Consider the following 15,468-nt stretch of genomic DNA (forward strand, 5'->3'; position numbering starts at 1 on the left):
CTAGATTTCCAGAAAGCCTTTGACACGGTCCCACACCAAAGGCTTTTATGTAAATTAGGTGGTCATGGGATAGGAGGAAAGGTCCTTTCATGGATCGGGAATTGGTTAAAAGACAGAAAACAAAGGGTGGGAATAAATGGTAAATTTTCACAATGGAGGGGGGTAACTAGTGGTGTTCCCCAGGGCTCAGTCCTGGGACCGATCCTGTTCAACTTGTTCATCAATGATCTGGAAAATGAGGTAAGCAGTGAGGTGGCAAAGTTTGCAGATGACACCAAGTTGTTCAGGACAGTCAAAACCAAAAGGGATTGTGAAGAACTACAAAAAGATCTCAGCAAACTGAGTGATTGGGCAGCAAAATGGCAAATGAAATTTAATGTGGGTAAGTGTAAGGTAATGCATATTGGAAAAAATAACCCAAATTACACGTACTACATGATGGGGTCAAATTTAGCTACGACAGATCAGGAAAGGGATCTTGGAGTTATAGTGGATAGTTCTCTGAAGACATCCACGCAGTGTGCAGCGGCAGTTAGTAAGGCAAATAGGATGTTAGGAATTATTAAAAAAGGGATCGATAATAAGACAAAAGATATCATACTTCCCCTATATAAAACTATGGTACGCCCACATCTCGAGTACTGCGTGCAGATGTGGTCTCCTCACCTCAAAAAAGATATATTGGCATTAGAAAAGGTTCAGAAAAGGGCGACTAAGATGATTAGGGGCTTGGAAAGGGTCCCATATGGGGAGAGGCTAGAGAGACTGGGACTTTTCAGTTTGGAAAAGAGGCGATTGAGGGGCGATATGATAGAGGTATATAAAATCATGAATGGTGTGGAGAAAGTGAATATAGAAAAATTATTTACCTTTTCCCATAATACAAGAACTAGGGGACACCAAATGAAATTGATGGGTAGTGGGTTCAAAACTAATAAAAGGAAATTTTTCTTCACACAGCGCACAGTCAACCTGTGGAACTCCTTGCCCGAGGCGGCTGTGAAGGCCAGGACTCTATTAGGGTTTAAAAAAGAGCTTGATAAATTTTTGCAGGTCAGGTCCATAAATGGCTATTAGCCAGGGATAAAGTATGGTGCCCTAGCCTTCATAACAAGGGCAGGAGATGGATGGCAGGAGATAAATCACTTGTCTTCTGTTCTCCTTCTCTGGGGCGCCTGGCATTGGCCACCGTCGGCAGATGGGATGCTGGGCTTGATGGACCTTTGGTCTGACCCAGTATGGCCATTCTTATGTTCTTATGTTCTTATGTACCTTTAATAGTCTCAGGCTCCAAAGGGCTGTTGACTAGCACAAATCATAAACCAAATAATCCATTATAGGGTAAATTAACAACCTCTGTAGTCAGTAGTATCCTGCACAGACCTGTGTATGTACTGTATATATACATAGAACATACCAGGGCCTCCAACTGAGACTTCCTTAGCTAAAGAATTTAACGCCATAACCTAATTCAGCGTATATCTTCCAATTCTGCAGAAGAGTACAGGAAGCTTGTGTTCCAAGGTGATACTATATCTTAAACAATTAATTTAGTGCTCTCTACATGTTACATATCCTGTTTGGTTTGGTGCCTTTCTTTTAGGATGGAGGACCAACGAATTATGAAGCATGTGAATTTCAGGTACTGGCATTCCAAGGAATGCTGTGCAGAGCTAGCTATGAACAGGTCACCACAGCTTCAGTGGTGCAACAAGACTGCCAGGGATAGAAAAAATGAATCACCAGTCAGACCACATTAAGGACCTAGCTAGACTCAATCCCTTGCTCTTCAAGGAGGCCACATCCCTACCGGATCTGCCATGATGTTGACAATGATGATGATGATGACATGCTTCATCTATATTTCTATTGATGGTTCATGCAAACAAACATTCATGGGAACGTGAGCTGCTCATGATAGAATCACAGAATCACACAACTGGAAGGGACCTCGAGAGGTCATCAAGTCTAGTCCCCAGCACTCACAGCAAGACCAAGCACCAAAATTACAGTGTGCTATGTTGTTACAGCCCTTACCTGACCACTGAATGGAAGTACAGAAGAGCAGCTCCCTCCCCTTTCTCTCCTGACCAGCTCTTTACTCAAATAGTAACTCCAGATGCAGTGGGGACAGCAAGGACTATTTGTCTGAACCATACAGCTGTGAAAAGGGGTCAGAGAGCATTTGAGAATCACAGGTGTTCTGGATCCATCTCTGCTCATTCGTGACTACCGTTGGCGATAGGATGCACAGAAGAAACAAGTAAACTAAGAGGTGAAGTAACTTACTCCTCCCCAGCCTAGAGACAGTTCTACACTGAAACCATGGGGTATGATAGCACATCATGCAGAAATACCTAAACTGACTTTAATCTAGCTCGTTTCAATACCAATAGCACTGAAGCCCTAGTAATAGGAGGTTCAGCATGATTGCACAAGCCCTGGGTAATCACTCAGGCAATTCGCCTTCACTGAACTAGGTGGTGCCAGAGCTTCACTGCTGCAGCCCCTTAACTAGCGAGATCAAACCTAGCTCAGGTGTGTCTGTATGACCTGCAATGGCACTCCTTGATTATAAGGCAGCCATATGCACAGCGGGGAACAAATAGGAATAGTAACTCTCTCTCACAGCTCATTTTCTGGTCTGCTCCTACAGCAAGGCAGCTATATGCCACCACTTACTCAGAGTAGATTATAAATGTCCAGTGTGCACTATATATTCATCTTATAGTCCCTTGTTCTCTCAGACACCCCAAGGCTCTAAACCATCGTCATCCACATTCCAGACTCTGCAGTTTCCTATTGAATTCAGGCCATCAATGTTTAATAATGCACTGTATTTTTGTACAAATGGCCTTTACCTTTCCTTCAGTATTGCTGGAGGGATTCATAGGGGAATGGTAGAAGACTGTAATCTGAGGGGAATGAGAGTGCCTGAAATTCACAACACAGGTGGAAACATTTAGTTATGTGAGAAAACGCTATTTCACCTGACAAGTGTTTCTTCCGTTACAGCTTTCTAACACGAGTCACAGCCCTGAAAGTGTGTAGGGGGTCAGGGGGGTTCATCTTCACTTATGTCACATCTGCCATATATGCCTACCAAACATAACAGAGGCAGAGAAGAGGGGAGAAAGGAAAGAAAGGGAAAAATTCCTCGATATGATATGAATACATCTCTCCAAAGTGCCAGGGCTTTTATGCAAAGGGAAGAGTAGTTGCATTTTTGCAAGTGGACCAGTATTCCCTGTACACTGAGAGCTTTGGCGATCACCCAGGAGAGAGTCGGGTTCCGCCCAGCTGGTTAGCAGAGTGCCCACAGCATGTGTTTCTACTGGTGGTGCACATCCTCACATGCCTCAATGAAAATAACAAATTTATTCCACACGTAGGTGGAAGTAATTAGAGGAAACAAGGGTGTTTTACTTCTCAGCCCAAACACAAACTATCCAGATTAGCAGATGACTTTAAAAAAAATCAATGCCCAACACACGTATCACGTGTGCAGATTGCATTTATCTATCATTCCTTTCCACAATTATAAATGACAGTGACATCCTTTAGAAAAAGCAGAAATCAGAGTAAAACAATGTATCCTTGTACCTGGGCTTCAATCAGATTTTTACTATACAGATTCCTGTCTGATCTCACGGCTTCATACAGATTCTGTTGCTGTTTTAATTTAGTCTCAGCCTCTGCTATCTTCTTCTTGTAGTCAAAGATCTGCATTTCCCTCACTTTGATATCTTCCATGTGCTGGAGGACCTGGAACAGAAGGTAAGAAATTAACAGGATTAAACCATCATGCCACAATTATCAGGATGGCACAAAACTTTGTGATTTTTATTTAAGGTGGCAGCTGCAAATCACTGTAATAAGAATCTGTGCCTACAGCCACAATCCATTTAGCCCAAGTGTGAAATTTAACCTTTCTGAGTTGCTGTTTTGGGGGAATATTTAATTTTTACCTCATGCCTAGGCTTTGTCTCAGACACAAAGGCAGAACACATACACATTTTAAGATTAGATCAACACAAAGCAGCATTTATAGGAAAATTATTAGGTGTTTTAGAAAGCCAGGGACATATTTCAGATGTTTACAAGCTGCTCATTAGGGAGAGAGACAGAAAGAGAATATGTAAAATATGTTCCAACACTTGCAACAGTTCCTACAAGTGCAAATAGACCACTGTGAAAGGCCTCTTTAACTTACTTCCAATTAAATGTTGTTTGAACTAATAACTGATACCAAATGTTTGATAACTCCACCGTGAAGGCTCTATGAGCTCCATGCCAGTCCTAAGCCTGGATGAAGGAAGAGGGTTGGTCAAACGACTGTTGATGCGCTGACCGTCAAACAACAATATGAATGAAATCTGATGCCAGTGCAGCTGAATGATAAAAGATGCCAGCTCAGATGTCACCTGGATAAACAAGGTCCGCGATACCAATCAAGTGATCGGGGTTGGGTCGATAAGTTGGCTACCAAAAGAAAATTATGGCTAACACATATGCTATCCATTGGAACATGGAATGTCTGAACACTGTGGGCAACTGGAAAATTAGAGCTGCTTTGGAAGGAGATGGAGAGATACCGATATGATATACTTGGACTGGCAGAGATGCGTTGGATGGCATCAGGAGAGATATGCGGTTGCAAAGTCATTTGGTCAGGAAACGAAATGAAGCATGAAGCAGGAGTCGGATTCCTTCTTAGCAAAAGAGCTAGAAGAGCATTATTAGGATACAAACCAGTGAGTGCAAGAATGATGGTAGCGAGATTCAAAGCAAAATTGTTCAACATCTCAGTCATCCAGGTATATGCACCCACATCAGACAGTACTGAGGAAGAGACTGGGCTAATCTGTAAAGAGTTGACAAAGACAGTAGAGGAGATACTGAAGAAAGATGTATTGATCATTGGAGGAGATTGGAATGCGAAGGTTGGAACAGATAACGAAGGCTGGAAGAGAGTCATGGGAAGGTTTGGATATGGAGAAAGAAATGAACGAGGTGAGAAACTACTAGAGTTTGCTACAGAGCACAAGATGGTGATCTGCAACACAAGATTCCAACAAAAGAACTGTAGGAAGTGGAGATGGCAATCAAATGACAGGAAGTCCAAGAACATGATAGATATGATTTTGATAAGAAGATGGATAACATCAGTGCCGAACTTTCCAAAGAGTGGATATAGACTCAGACCACAGTCTAGTGATTGCAAACATCAAGATAAAACTCAAAAGAAAATGTAAGACACAGTTTAAGAAAAGAAGAGATGTGGTGAGGCTACGTGAGGAAGAAACAAGGAATGCATATAGAACAGCACTCGAAGAGAAGGTTAAGAATATCGCCACAGAGAAAGACCTAGATTAGAGAGTCACAGGGATAGCCACCGCCATAGAAGAGGCAATTCAGCAGACTGTTCCAGAAGAAGAGAAGATCAATAAGAAGTGCATTACTCAGGAGACACTGAAGTTGGTTCAAGAGAAGAGAACGTTGAAGATCAGAACAGATGTTTTTGAGATGGCAGAACAGCAATATAGGGTGAAATGCAATGAAGTAAGGAAAGCAGCCAGAAAGGATAAGGAGAAATGGTTAGAGGAGCAATGTGAAGATACCGAGAGGTATTATGTAAAATGTAAGACCAAGGAGGTGTATAAGATAATTACGGATATTAATAGGAAATGGCAACAGAAGCAGATGGTGATCAAAGATGAGAACGAAGAAGTGCTCGTGAACAGGGAGAAGATTGTGCAGCGATGGGCAAGATATTGCACCAATCTATACAAAGCACAGTTGGACCCGAGCGTCTTAGAGAGACTGATTGAAGAATTGAAAGAGATATCTCCAAGCATCAAGAGCAAGGCCAATATTTCGAAGGAGGAAGTAGAAAAAGTAGTGAAACGACTAAAGAACAAGAAGAGCCCTGGAAATGATAAGATCACGGGAGAGATGATCAAATACAGTGGAGAAAGCATGATTCAGGAAATACACCGACTACACAGTATAGCATGGAATGTAGGGAAGGCACCTAAGGAATGGACAAGATCTGTGCTAGTGACAATACACAAGAACTGAAGTGCACTGGAGTGTAAGAACTACAGAACGATTGCCCTAACGAGTCACCAAGGCAAGGTGCTGATGATAATACTTATGGAGAGACTAAGATCACAGATAGAAGAACATATAGCAGACGAGGAAGCAGGGTTCAGAAAAGATAGAAGTACCATAACACAGATATTGGCACAAGACTGGTAGCAGAGAAAGTTCAACGAAAGAACAAGAATGTATACACTTGCTTTGTCGATTTTCAAAAGGCATTTGATAGTATAGATCAGAAAGTGACTTGGGCGGTGTTGGAGTCGTATGGAGTGGATAGCAGACTGATATGGTTGTTGAAGGATATCAGTGATAATGCAGAGGCAGCAGTGAGAACACATGGGGAGTTGGGAAGCTGATTTAAAACAAGTAGAGGTACGAGACAAGGAGATCCAATATCGCCAAGTATCTTCATCACACATCTGGAGAGACTGATGGACAAGATCAAGGAAGAGGCAGGAGGAATATCTGTGCATGGGAAAAGAATTAACAACTTGAGGTTCACAGATGATATAGTTATTATTGAGGAAGATGAGGAGAAACTAGCGAAAATGGTGCAGGTGCTAAACGAAGAAGGGAAGCAGTACGGACTGATTATGAACATTGATCAAACAAAAACAATGGTATTTGGAGATAAGGAAATAGGAAGGAAGATCAATGTCAATGGTATTGAACTAGAAAATGTAGAGAAGTTCACATATCTGGGAAGCAACATAATGTATGATCTAGACTGTAAGAAGGAAATAGCGACTACAATAGCGAAAGCAAAAGCGAGTTTGAAGGAGATGGATAAGATCTGGAAAAGCAAAGCACTTAGCTTAGGAACAAAGCTGAGCATCTTGAAAATGTGTGTATTCAGCAGCATGTTGTACGGATGTGAGACATGGATGATAATGAAAGATTCAAAAAGAAGAAAACTGGCATTCTAAAAGAGTTGTTATAGAAAGATTCTGAGACTAGGATGGAGGCAGAAGGTTACCAATGAGGAATTTTATAGAAAGATACAACCAAAAGAGAACCTGCTGCAGAAGGTTATAAAACAGAAGCTACAACTATTTGAGCATATTTGCAGAATGAACGATGAACAAAAATCAAGACCCTGGTATTCGGCATAATGGATGGCTCACATAGGAGAGGCAGACCCCACAGAGAATGGATAGACATTATAGTAGATTGGTGCTGAGCTAGACTACAGAAACTAAGCCACTCCACACTGGACAGGGAAAGATGGAAGGAAATAGTGAGAGAGGCATCAGACACCAATGGGCGCTGAGCCTATGGTTATTGATGATGATGATGATGATGATAATGATGAAATATCTGATGGATAATGACAATCATAAGGGAGGCAATCAAATATACTTATACTTGCTCTAAGTAGCCAGGCAAGAAGCCACCATGGCAGCATTCATGAGGGGCTGGAAATGGTGGATGGATGGGTAGATTTTGGCAGACAGACATTTTGCCTTTGGAAGATCAAATCTATTGTCTATGGGGGCAGAGACGTAGTGAGGGAGCTCCTGATTAAAGCTTTGGTGTGATAGCACTTCAAGGGAAATTACAAGTACTACAGTAAAGAAGAAAAAAGCAAAAATGGTTTGCCTGATCATTTTGCTGACCTTTTTAGTGATGCTCTATAAAAATATGAACACCTCGAACCTGCCCGGCACAGTCTTTGTAAGAGATGACTATACACAAGCAGCATTGTATGGGTATTCAGCCAGAATGCACCAAATATTACCAAGAAAGAAAATAAAGAGCAGGCAGGTGCACAACATGCAGAACATCTGTTTTTGGCTTTATTGTGCGGGTGAGGATAAGAATTTCACCTCCAAAATGAGGAGAAATATCGAGGAGCATAAAAACAAATGAGGAAAACAACTCTATGCATAGATGTATAAGGGGAATAAAGTGTGATTTACCATTGTAATTCAGACCCAAGTGTCTGGTCTCCATTCTTTAAGGATAATGGTTCAAGTATAAGTCGAATTTATATTCATATAAATTCATAGGAAGAAATATAAAAATGTTTAAAACAGGCACTCAATAGTAGCAAAATTAGCAATTGACAGCAGAGACAAGGTAATGTAAGGTACATAGGGGGCTGGCTATGGGGCAAGAGTTTAACCAATTGACTTCTCTATTTAACACCATCAGAGTATCTAAATATAGAAAGTTTTATCACCCCAGCAGGAATGGAGTTACAGCACATTGCAAACTGCAGATGAGCCTAGAAACTGCTTGCAGTGCAGTATGAAAAGCAAAGTCCTAGTTTATAATCTACTCCTGCCTTTTCTTTTTGTGTTAAAACAATCTGTCAATAGTAATAAGAGTGCAATAAACTCAATAAAAGAGTGTTTAAAATCTGCACGATAGCCTAGTGACTCCACAGACCTGAAGGAGGATTTGTAAGTAGGTCACTACATTTATAACTCTTGAACTTGTGGTTGATACAACTGGAGTGTAATAAACTTCTGAACTAAGTTTTCCAAGTGGGCACACATGGATTTTATGCTGAATAGGCTTTTTCTAGAATGAGGAAACTCAAACAATTCCTAATACAAAAAAAGACATGCACGTGACCCAGAGACTGATCCTCTGAGGGGATGACTGACCTCAACTCTCTTAGGGTTAAAGGCTCTCAGCAACTTTCAGGGGAAGTTACCCTCTGTGCAGAGGGCTAGCATAAAATCTATGCATTTATATACCTCCAATGCTAGGGTGGCCATATTCCCCTATGCTGAATACAGGACACCAGGTAAAATTTACTCATATCCAAGCAAGCTCAATCAATCAGAGCTACGCAGTACAAATGTTCACATTAACATCAAATTGACTGAACCCCTGTTAAAAATAAATACTGTGTAGTTGGATTCTTTTAATTTACCTTCTTATCTTTAAGACTTTAAGGTTCACAATGAGAAGGATGCCATACATGCTCTTTCCCATACTCCTTTCTCACTTCAGAAGGTGTCCAGTAGCAGCCTTTCAGCACCATGCAGGAGGGGAGGGATGGGAGCTGCTTCCAGACACAGGGAGGAGTGGGGGAAAGGATAATCTGGTCTCTGTCTTTGCAGCGGTCATCTCTCTCCCCACCCCACACACATGTGCTCATCTGTGTCTGAGAGCAACTTTTTTCTTCCTGGTCACAAAATTTCAAAATGCAGCTAACACCTCCGCTGCTGGCCATTGGCTTAACCCAGCCGCTTTCTGGTCCCTGGATAATGTGCAAGCAGGAATGGTTTAGGTATAAAGACTTACGGTGCACCACAGCCCAGGGAACCTGACTGCAGGGCTTCAGTGAACCCAGCAGAGCTAGGTGGCTGGGGACAGAGCAGCTCTACACTCACTGATGGCAGAACCCAGGTCCAATGGTAACTGCTGGGGAGGGCCACAAGGGGAACACTGGTTATGTGACCACCCCCTCAATACATGTGTAGTACCCAGAGGCACTGAGACCTCATCTGGGTGAGTGAAGTCTCTGCTCTAGAGCTCTCAGCTGAGAGCCAGCTGGACTCTGGCTCATGTGGTAGAGCGCAGGGCTTTAGACCCTATACTCACAGGTTCTATCCCTAGGGCCAGCAAGCCAGGTCTGTCAGCACTACACATGACTCCTCCCAGGACCATTCCTAGCCCAGGGGAGGTCCCTACCTCTTTCTGTCCCCCCAACCCACTCCTATTCCATCTCAGGATCTGCCCTACCCCTTCCCACAGTCTGCCCACCCCCCCCCCATTCTACTGGCTCCCAGCAGTGTCACTCTGCTTCCTGCCAGAAGTGAGGGAGGAGGACAGTGCTGATCCTTCCCCCAATCCCTCCCTGACTACCATGGCTGGGAACCCAGGCAGAGCAGTGATGCATCCAGGTTGCTCTGCTTCCTGCCACTGGTGAGCACAGGAGGGTCCTGCCCCCTGCACCTGTGTCATGCCCTTCCTAAACCCCTGGGCTCTGCAGACAACCCCCTCCCCCCAAAGCACAGGCTGGGGGAAAGACTGGATGAACAAAGCTCTGCCTCACATCTGGTGGCCTCTTGCCCCTTCCTGCCACAGAGTTTTGGAGGCATGTGATGCTGATGTTGCCCTGGCCCTGGGCAGTGGAGGGGCTGGTAAAGAGGGTGCAAAGCCCCTGCTCCAGGGCTGCTGTGGAGCATGCAGGTTTGGGACATGAAGTGTGGCAATTGCTTTTACACCCACATTTCAGAGCTTAGCTATGGGGCAGAGTGGCTTTTCCATGCTAAAGCTGTGCAGAACATTGGCACATGAAGCCCTGCTATGATGACTTAAGTGGGAATTAAATCATATAAGGACCCTGTGCAACCCCTCTAGACAGGGATGGATTTTATCTTAAGACTGTATAGGAAAAAGGATATTCTTGCTCAGACAGCCAGTTAATCATGAAAATAGCCATGCAACCCAGAGGCACATGTACAGCCTGAAAGTTACTGACCAGACTATATGGGGACACTGTCCTTTAAACCCCAAATTCATATTTTGGGAGAAAGTGATTTTCTTGCATTTATGCAAAAACCAAAATCTGCATAACTGTTCCAGATACTGTGTAAGAGTTGAGATGGCCAGTTAGGCATTTGTCTTTAAGCTAGCACAAGTGCAACGATACCGACACTTGTGTCATTCCCACTTTTGTGGGATATGAAAGTAAACAAGACTACAGTATAAAGACTGAACTAGACCCTTAACAGAGGGCAAGGTCACAATGGAGGTGCCAGGCTGGCCTTAGAACAACCCTGATTTTGTGTTGGCTGCATGTCACCCCATTACCTCCAGGGTCCAATGTGGCAGTCAGCAATCAGCCAGATGCGAGACCCTTAGACATACCCCGCTTTCCTCAGTGATGCCCCAGCAGTGGTGACATAGGATTCATTATTAGGGCACTTTGTACTGGTGGAATGGAGTAATAATCAGCCATTATTTCTAGGCAACTTCCCAAAATAGCCTTGGACCTCTTGTGTGTCTATTTAGCTATTATGTATTTCTTCACTATTTAGTTCAGTGAACCTGCTCAAGAACTCAATATTGGATCCTCACTTACTCGCTTCATTTGATTTAACTTCTATGAGATCTTGAGACATTCTGCCTCTCTTTTAAACACCCTGATACAGCATTTGGCTTTCCAGGAAAGAAGCATATTGAAAAAGAAATGGGTTTCTGGGGTACAACTTTAACCTTGCAATGGGCTCTTGGAGATATAATGCTGTTTCGTAACCTCTAGTTAACCAAGGCCAGGAAACATTGACAGGTTAGATTAAAGAGTCTACTCACCTGTGTGCTTGCTAACAGACTCTGAACAGTCTAAAACTGCAAGTGGGAACAGAGATTTCACCCCGAATTCAGAGTTTCCAGTGAAAACAGACTCCTTTCCACAGAGAGAAATGTCATACTAATACTTGTAGGGACTTAATACAATGCACATCAGAAAGATTTTCCTCTCCTTTATGCTGGTGTAAAGCAGAAGTCATACCACTGTGGTATGAAGTCAAACAGTAACAGAGAGGAAGCTGTGCTAGTCTATACACTATCAAAACAAAAAGCAGTCAAGTAGCACTTTAAAGACTAGCAAAATAGTTTATTAGGTGAGCTTTCGTGGGACAGACCCACTTCTTCAGACCATAGCCAGACCACAACAGACTCAATATTTAAGGCACAGAGAACCAAAAACAGTAAGCAAGGAGGACAAATCAGAAAAAGATAATCAAGGTGAGCAAATCAGAGAGTGGAGGGGTGGGGGGGAAGATCAAGAATTAAATTGAGTCAAGTATGCAGACAAGCCCCTATAGTGACTCAGAAAGTTCCCATCACGATTTAAACCATGTGTTAATGTGCCAAATTTGAATATAAAAGCCAGCTCGGCTGTTTCCCTTTCCAGAACAGTGTGATAATTCTTCTTCAATAACACACATACCTTTAGGTCATTGACAGAATGCCCCATTCCATTAAAATGGTGACTAACTGGTTTGTGGATCTGCAGTGTTTTGATGTCTGTTTTGTGCCCATTGACCCTTTGTCTAAGGGAGTTAGAAGTCTGTCCAATATACAAAGTATCTGGGCATTGTTGGCACATGATGGCATATATGATGTTAGTAGAGGAGCATGAGAAAGTGCCTGTGATTCTGTGAGTAACCTGGTTAGGTCAAGTGATGGTATTTCCAGAGAAGACATGTGGACAAAGCTGGCAGCAGGCTTTGTTGCAGGGAAAGGTTCCAGGACTGGTGTTCCTGGGATATAGACTGTGGCTGTTAGTGAGGATCCTCATGAGGTTGGGAGGTTGTCTGTAGGAGAGAACAGGCATGTCACCCAGGGCCTTCTGGAGTGTGGCATCCTGATTAAGGATAGGTTGTAGGTCTTTAATAATTTGTTGCAGTGGTCTGAGTTGGGGGCTGTAGGTGATGACCAGTGGTGTTCTGTTCTTGGCTTTTTTGGGCCGATCTTGGAGTAGCTGGTCTCTGCGTATTTGTCTGGCCCTGTTGATTTGTTTTTTTACTTCTCCTGGTGGGTAATTCAGGTTTATGAATATTTGGTAAAGTTCTTGTAGTTTTTGGTCTCAGTCAGTTGGATCAGAGCAAATGTGATTGCACCTAAGAGCTTGACTGTAAACAATGGATCTAGTCACATGTGCAGGATGGAAACTAGAAGGGTGTAGATAAGTATAGTGATCGGTAGGTTTTTGGTACAGTGTGGTACTGCTCAGGCCACTGAGTCTAAGGTCTCAGCCCTGCTTTGACCTTGCAGGCCTGTGTTAGGGTCTGTGTGGCATGGCAAGTCCCAGCAGGCACTCTAGAAGGCACTGGGCATTGGTCAAGCATTTCTAGGGTCCCCCCTCAGGGCACAGCTGATGTGTCATTGGGTTTATCATAAGCGCCTTGACAGCCTGACTCACTCTACTAATTGGTACGGAGGGGATGACAGAGTCTGCAGCTGAACAGTGAGCCTGGATTTGCCCATTGGTGAATAAAGTAAGCATAAAAATCCCCTGCAAATGGGTAAACACAATACAGACACCATGACACAAAGAGCACTAGAGTCATGGCCACCATTTCCTGAGGCTCTGCAACAGTGAGGCCAATATTCTTCTGATCACACTCTGTGGTGTCTGTCAGGCTCTGAGAGCACTTGAAAGAGAAGTTACTCACCGTAGTAACGGTGGTTCTTCGAGATGTGTCCCCGTGGGTGCTCCACCATAGGTGACGGCTTGGCCGGCGCCGCAGATCGGATCTTCCAAGCAGTTTCTGCCGGACCGCGCATGCGCCGGTACGCGCCGCTCCCTGGCGCGCTCCTGGCCATGTGCGCGATCCGGTCCCCGCCAGTTCCTCGACCAACCGCCTCGGTTGCCCCTGCAAAACACTAACAGAGATCCGAAGCGGGGAGGATGGGCGGGAAGTGGAGCACCCACGGGGACACATCTCGAAGAACCACCGTTACTACGGTGAGTAACTTCTCTTTCTTCTTCGAGTGTCCCCGTGGGTGCTCCACCATAGGTGACTACCCAGCAGTAACCCAGATAGGTGGTGGGTAATCGGATTATGTGCAGCTGGTCCCCGAGAGGACCGCTGCAGAGAGACGGGTATCCTCTTGGAATACCCTGTGAAGGGCGTAATGTTTGGCGAACGTGTCGTAGGATGACCAGGTCGCCGCTCTGCAAATGTCTTTCAATGCAACGCCCTTGAAAAAGGCTGTTGATGCTGCCACCGCCCTGGTGGAATGAGCCCTGGGAGTGGCCGACAAAGGAGTCTTTCTGAGCTCGTAGCACATTTTTATGCAGGATACAATGTGCTTTGAGATTCTCTGCGATGAGAGACCTTCTCCTTTAGATTTGGGAGCGAGGGAGACCAGGAGTCTATCCGATTTTCGGAAGGACTTGGTCCTGTCTACGTAGAAGGCTAGCGCCCTCCTCACATCCAGGAGGTGTAGGCGCGCCTCTTCGCTGGAGTTATGAGGCTTTGGATAGAACGAGGGTAGAACAATAGGTTCATTGATGTGAAACTCGGAAGAAACTTTGGGAACAAAGGCTGGATGCAGCCGTATGGTTACCGCCTCCTTGGAAAAGACAGTGCAGGGTGGCGTTGCCATGACTGCCGCAAGCTCGCTCACCCGACGGGCTGACGTAATTGCAAGAAGAAAGGTCGTCTTTACTGTAAGGAGGCGAAGGGGAACCGTGGCCAAGGGCTCGAACGGTGGTCCCATGAGTGTGGTAAGCACCAGGTCCAAGCTCCACGAAGGTGGAATCGGTTTCCGAGGGGGGTATAGGTTTACCAACCCTTTGAGGAACCTGGTAACCATAGGGTGGGCGAACACCGTGTGCCCTCCCTCCTCATGTCTGAACGCCGAGATGGCGGCCAGGTGGACCTTTAACGAGGATAGCGAGAGTCCTGCTCTCTTGAGGTCCAGTAAATACTCTAGAATTGTAGGTATAGGCACCGAAAGGGGGGCCAGCTGCTTGGTAGAACACCAAGCCATGAAGCGAGTCCATTTTTGTTTGTAGGTTTTCCTAGTGGAAGTCCTCCTGCTACTTTCTAGGACTTGCTGTACTTCCACTGTGCATGTGCTCTCTAGGGAGCTGAGCCATGGATTAGCCACGCTTGCAGTCGCAGGCTTTGGGGGTGCGGATGCACTATGGACCCCTGGGCTTGCGTGAGCAGGTCCGGCGCCACCGGAAGAGGCATCGGTGGGCGGTCCGACAGGCGCAGGAGTAGGGGGAACCATGGTTGGCGATCCCATGTTGGGACTATCAGGATCATCCGAGCCTTGTCTCTCCTGGCTTTTTGCAGAACCTTGTGGATTAGCACTGCGGGGGGAAACGCGTAAAGCAGGGGGCCTCCCCACGGGATCGCGAACGCGTCCCCCAGGGACCCCCGGCCCAGCCCTGCTCTGGAGGAGAATCGTGGGCACTGTTTGTTGTGCTGAGTGGCAAACAGATCTATTTGGGGAAACCCCCATGCGTGGAAAATAGGCCGTAGTAGATCGGGACGGATCTGCCACTCGTGGGTGAGCGCAAAACGTCTGCTCAACTGGTCTGCCTTCACGTTGTGCGTGCCCGGCAAGTAGGAGGCTCTCAGGATTATATCGTGGGCGATGCACCAGTTCCATAGGCGGATTGCTTCCGCGCATAAGGTACGGGATCGAGCTCCTCCTTGCCTGTTTATGTAAAACATGGTGGAGGTATTGTCTGTACTGATCCCGACGACTTTGCCTTGTATACGGTCTCGAAAGTGTTTGCAGGCGTTGAACACTGCTCTGAGCTCTAAAACATTGATATGCAGAGACTGTTCCGTGGGTGACCACAGTCCTTGAGCCACCTCTTCGCCCATGTGCGCTCCCCACCCTATGAGAGAGGCATCCGTAGTGAGGAAAACC

The 15,468-nt window shown here is 45.1% G+C and overlaps 1 protein-coding gene across 1 annotated transcript in view; it reads right to left on the minus strand.

Annotated features, from left to right (window-relative positions):
* CFAP58 (cilia and flagella associated protein 58) overlaps window positions 1-15,468 on the minus strand; it is a 119,790-nt gene that overhangs the window by 61,937 nt on the left and 42,385 nt on the right. The window contains exon 10 of the mRNA XM_074999683.1: window positions 3,604-3,765. Coding sequence (XP_074855784.1) covers window positions 3,604-3,765 — 162 coding nt within the window. The remainder of the gene's footprint in view (window positions 1-3,603; window positions 3,766-15,468) is intronic.

Source organism: Carettochelys insculpta, chromosome 7, assembly GCF_033958435.1.
Source record: "Carettochelys insculpta isolate YL-2023 chromosome 7, ASM3395843v1, whole genome shotgun sequence".
NCBI classification, from domain to species: domain Eukaryota; kingdom Metazoa; phylum Chordata; order Testudines; family Carettochelyidae; genus Carettochelys; species Carettochelys insculpta.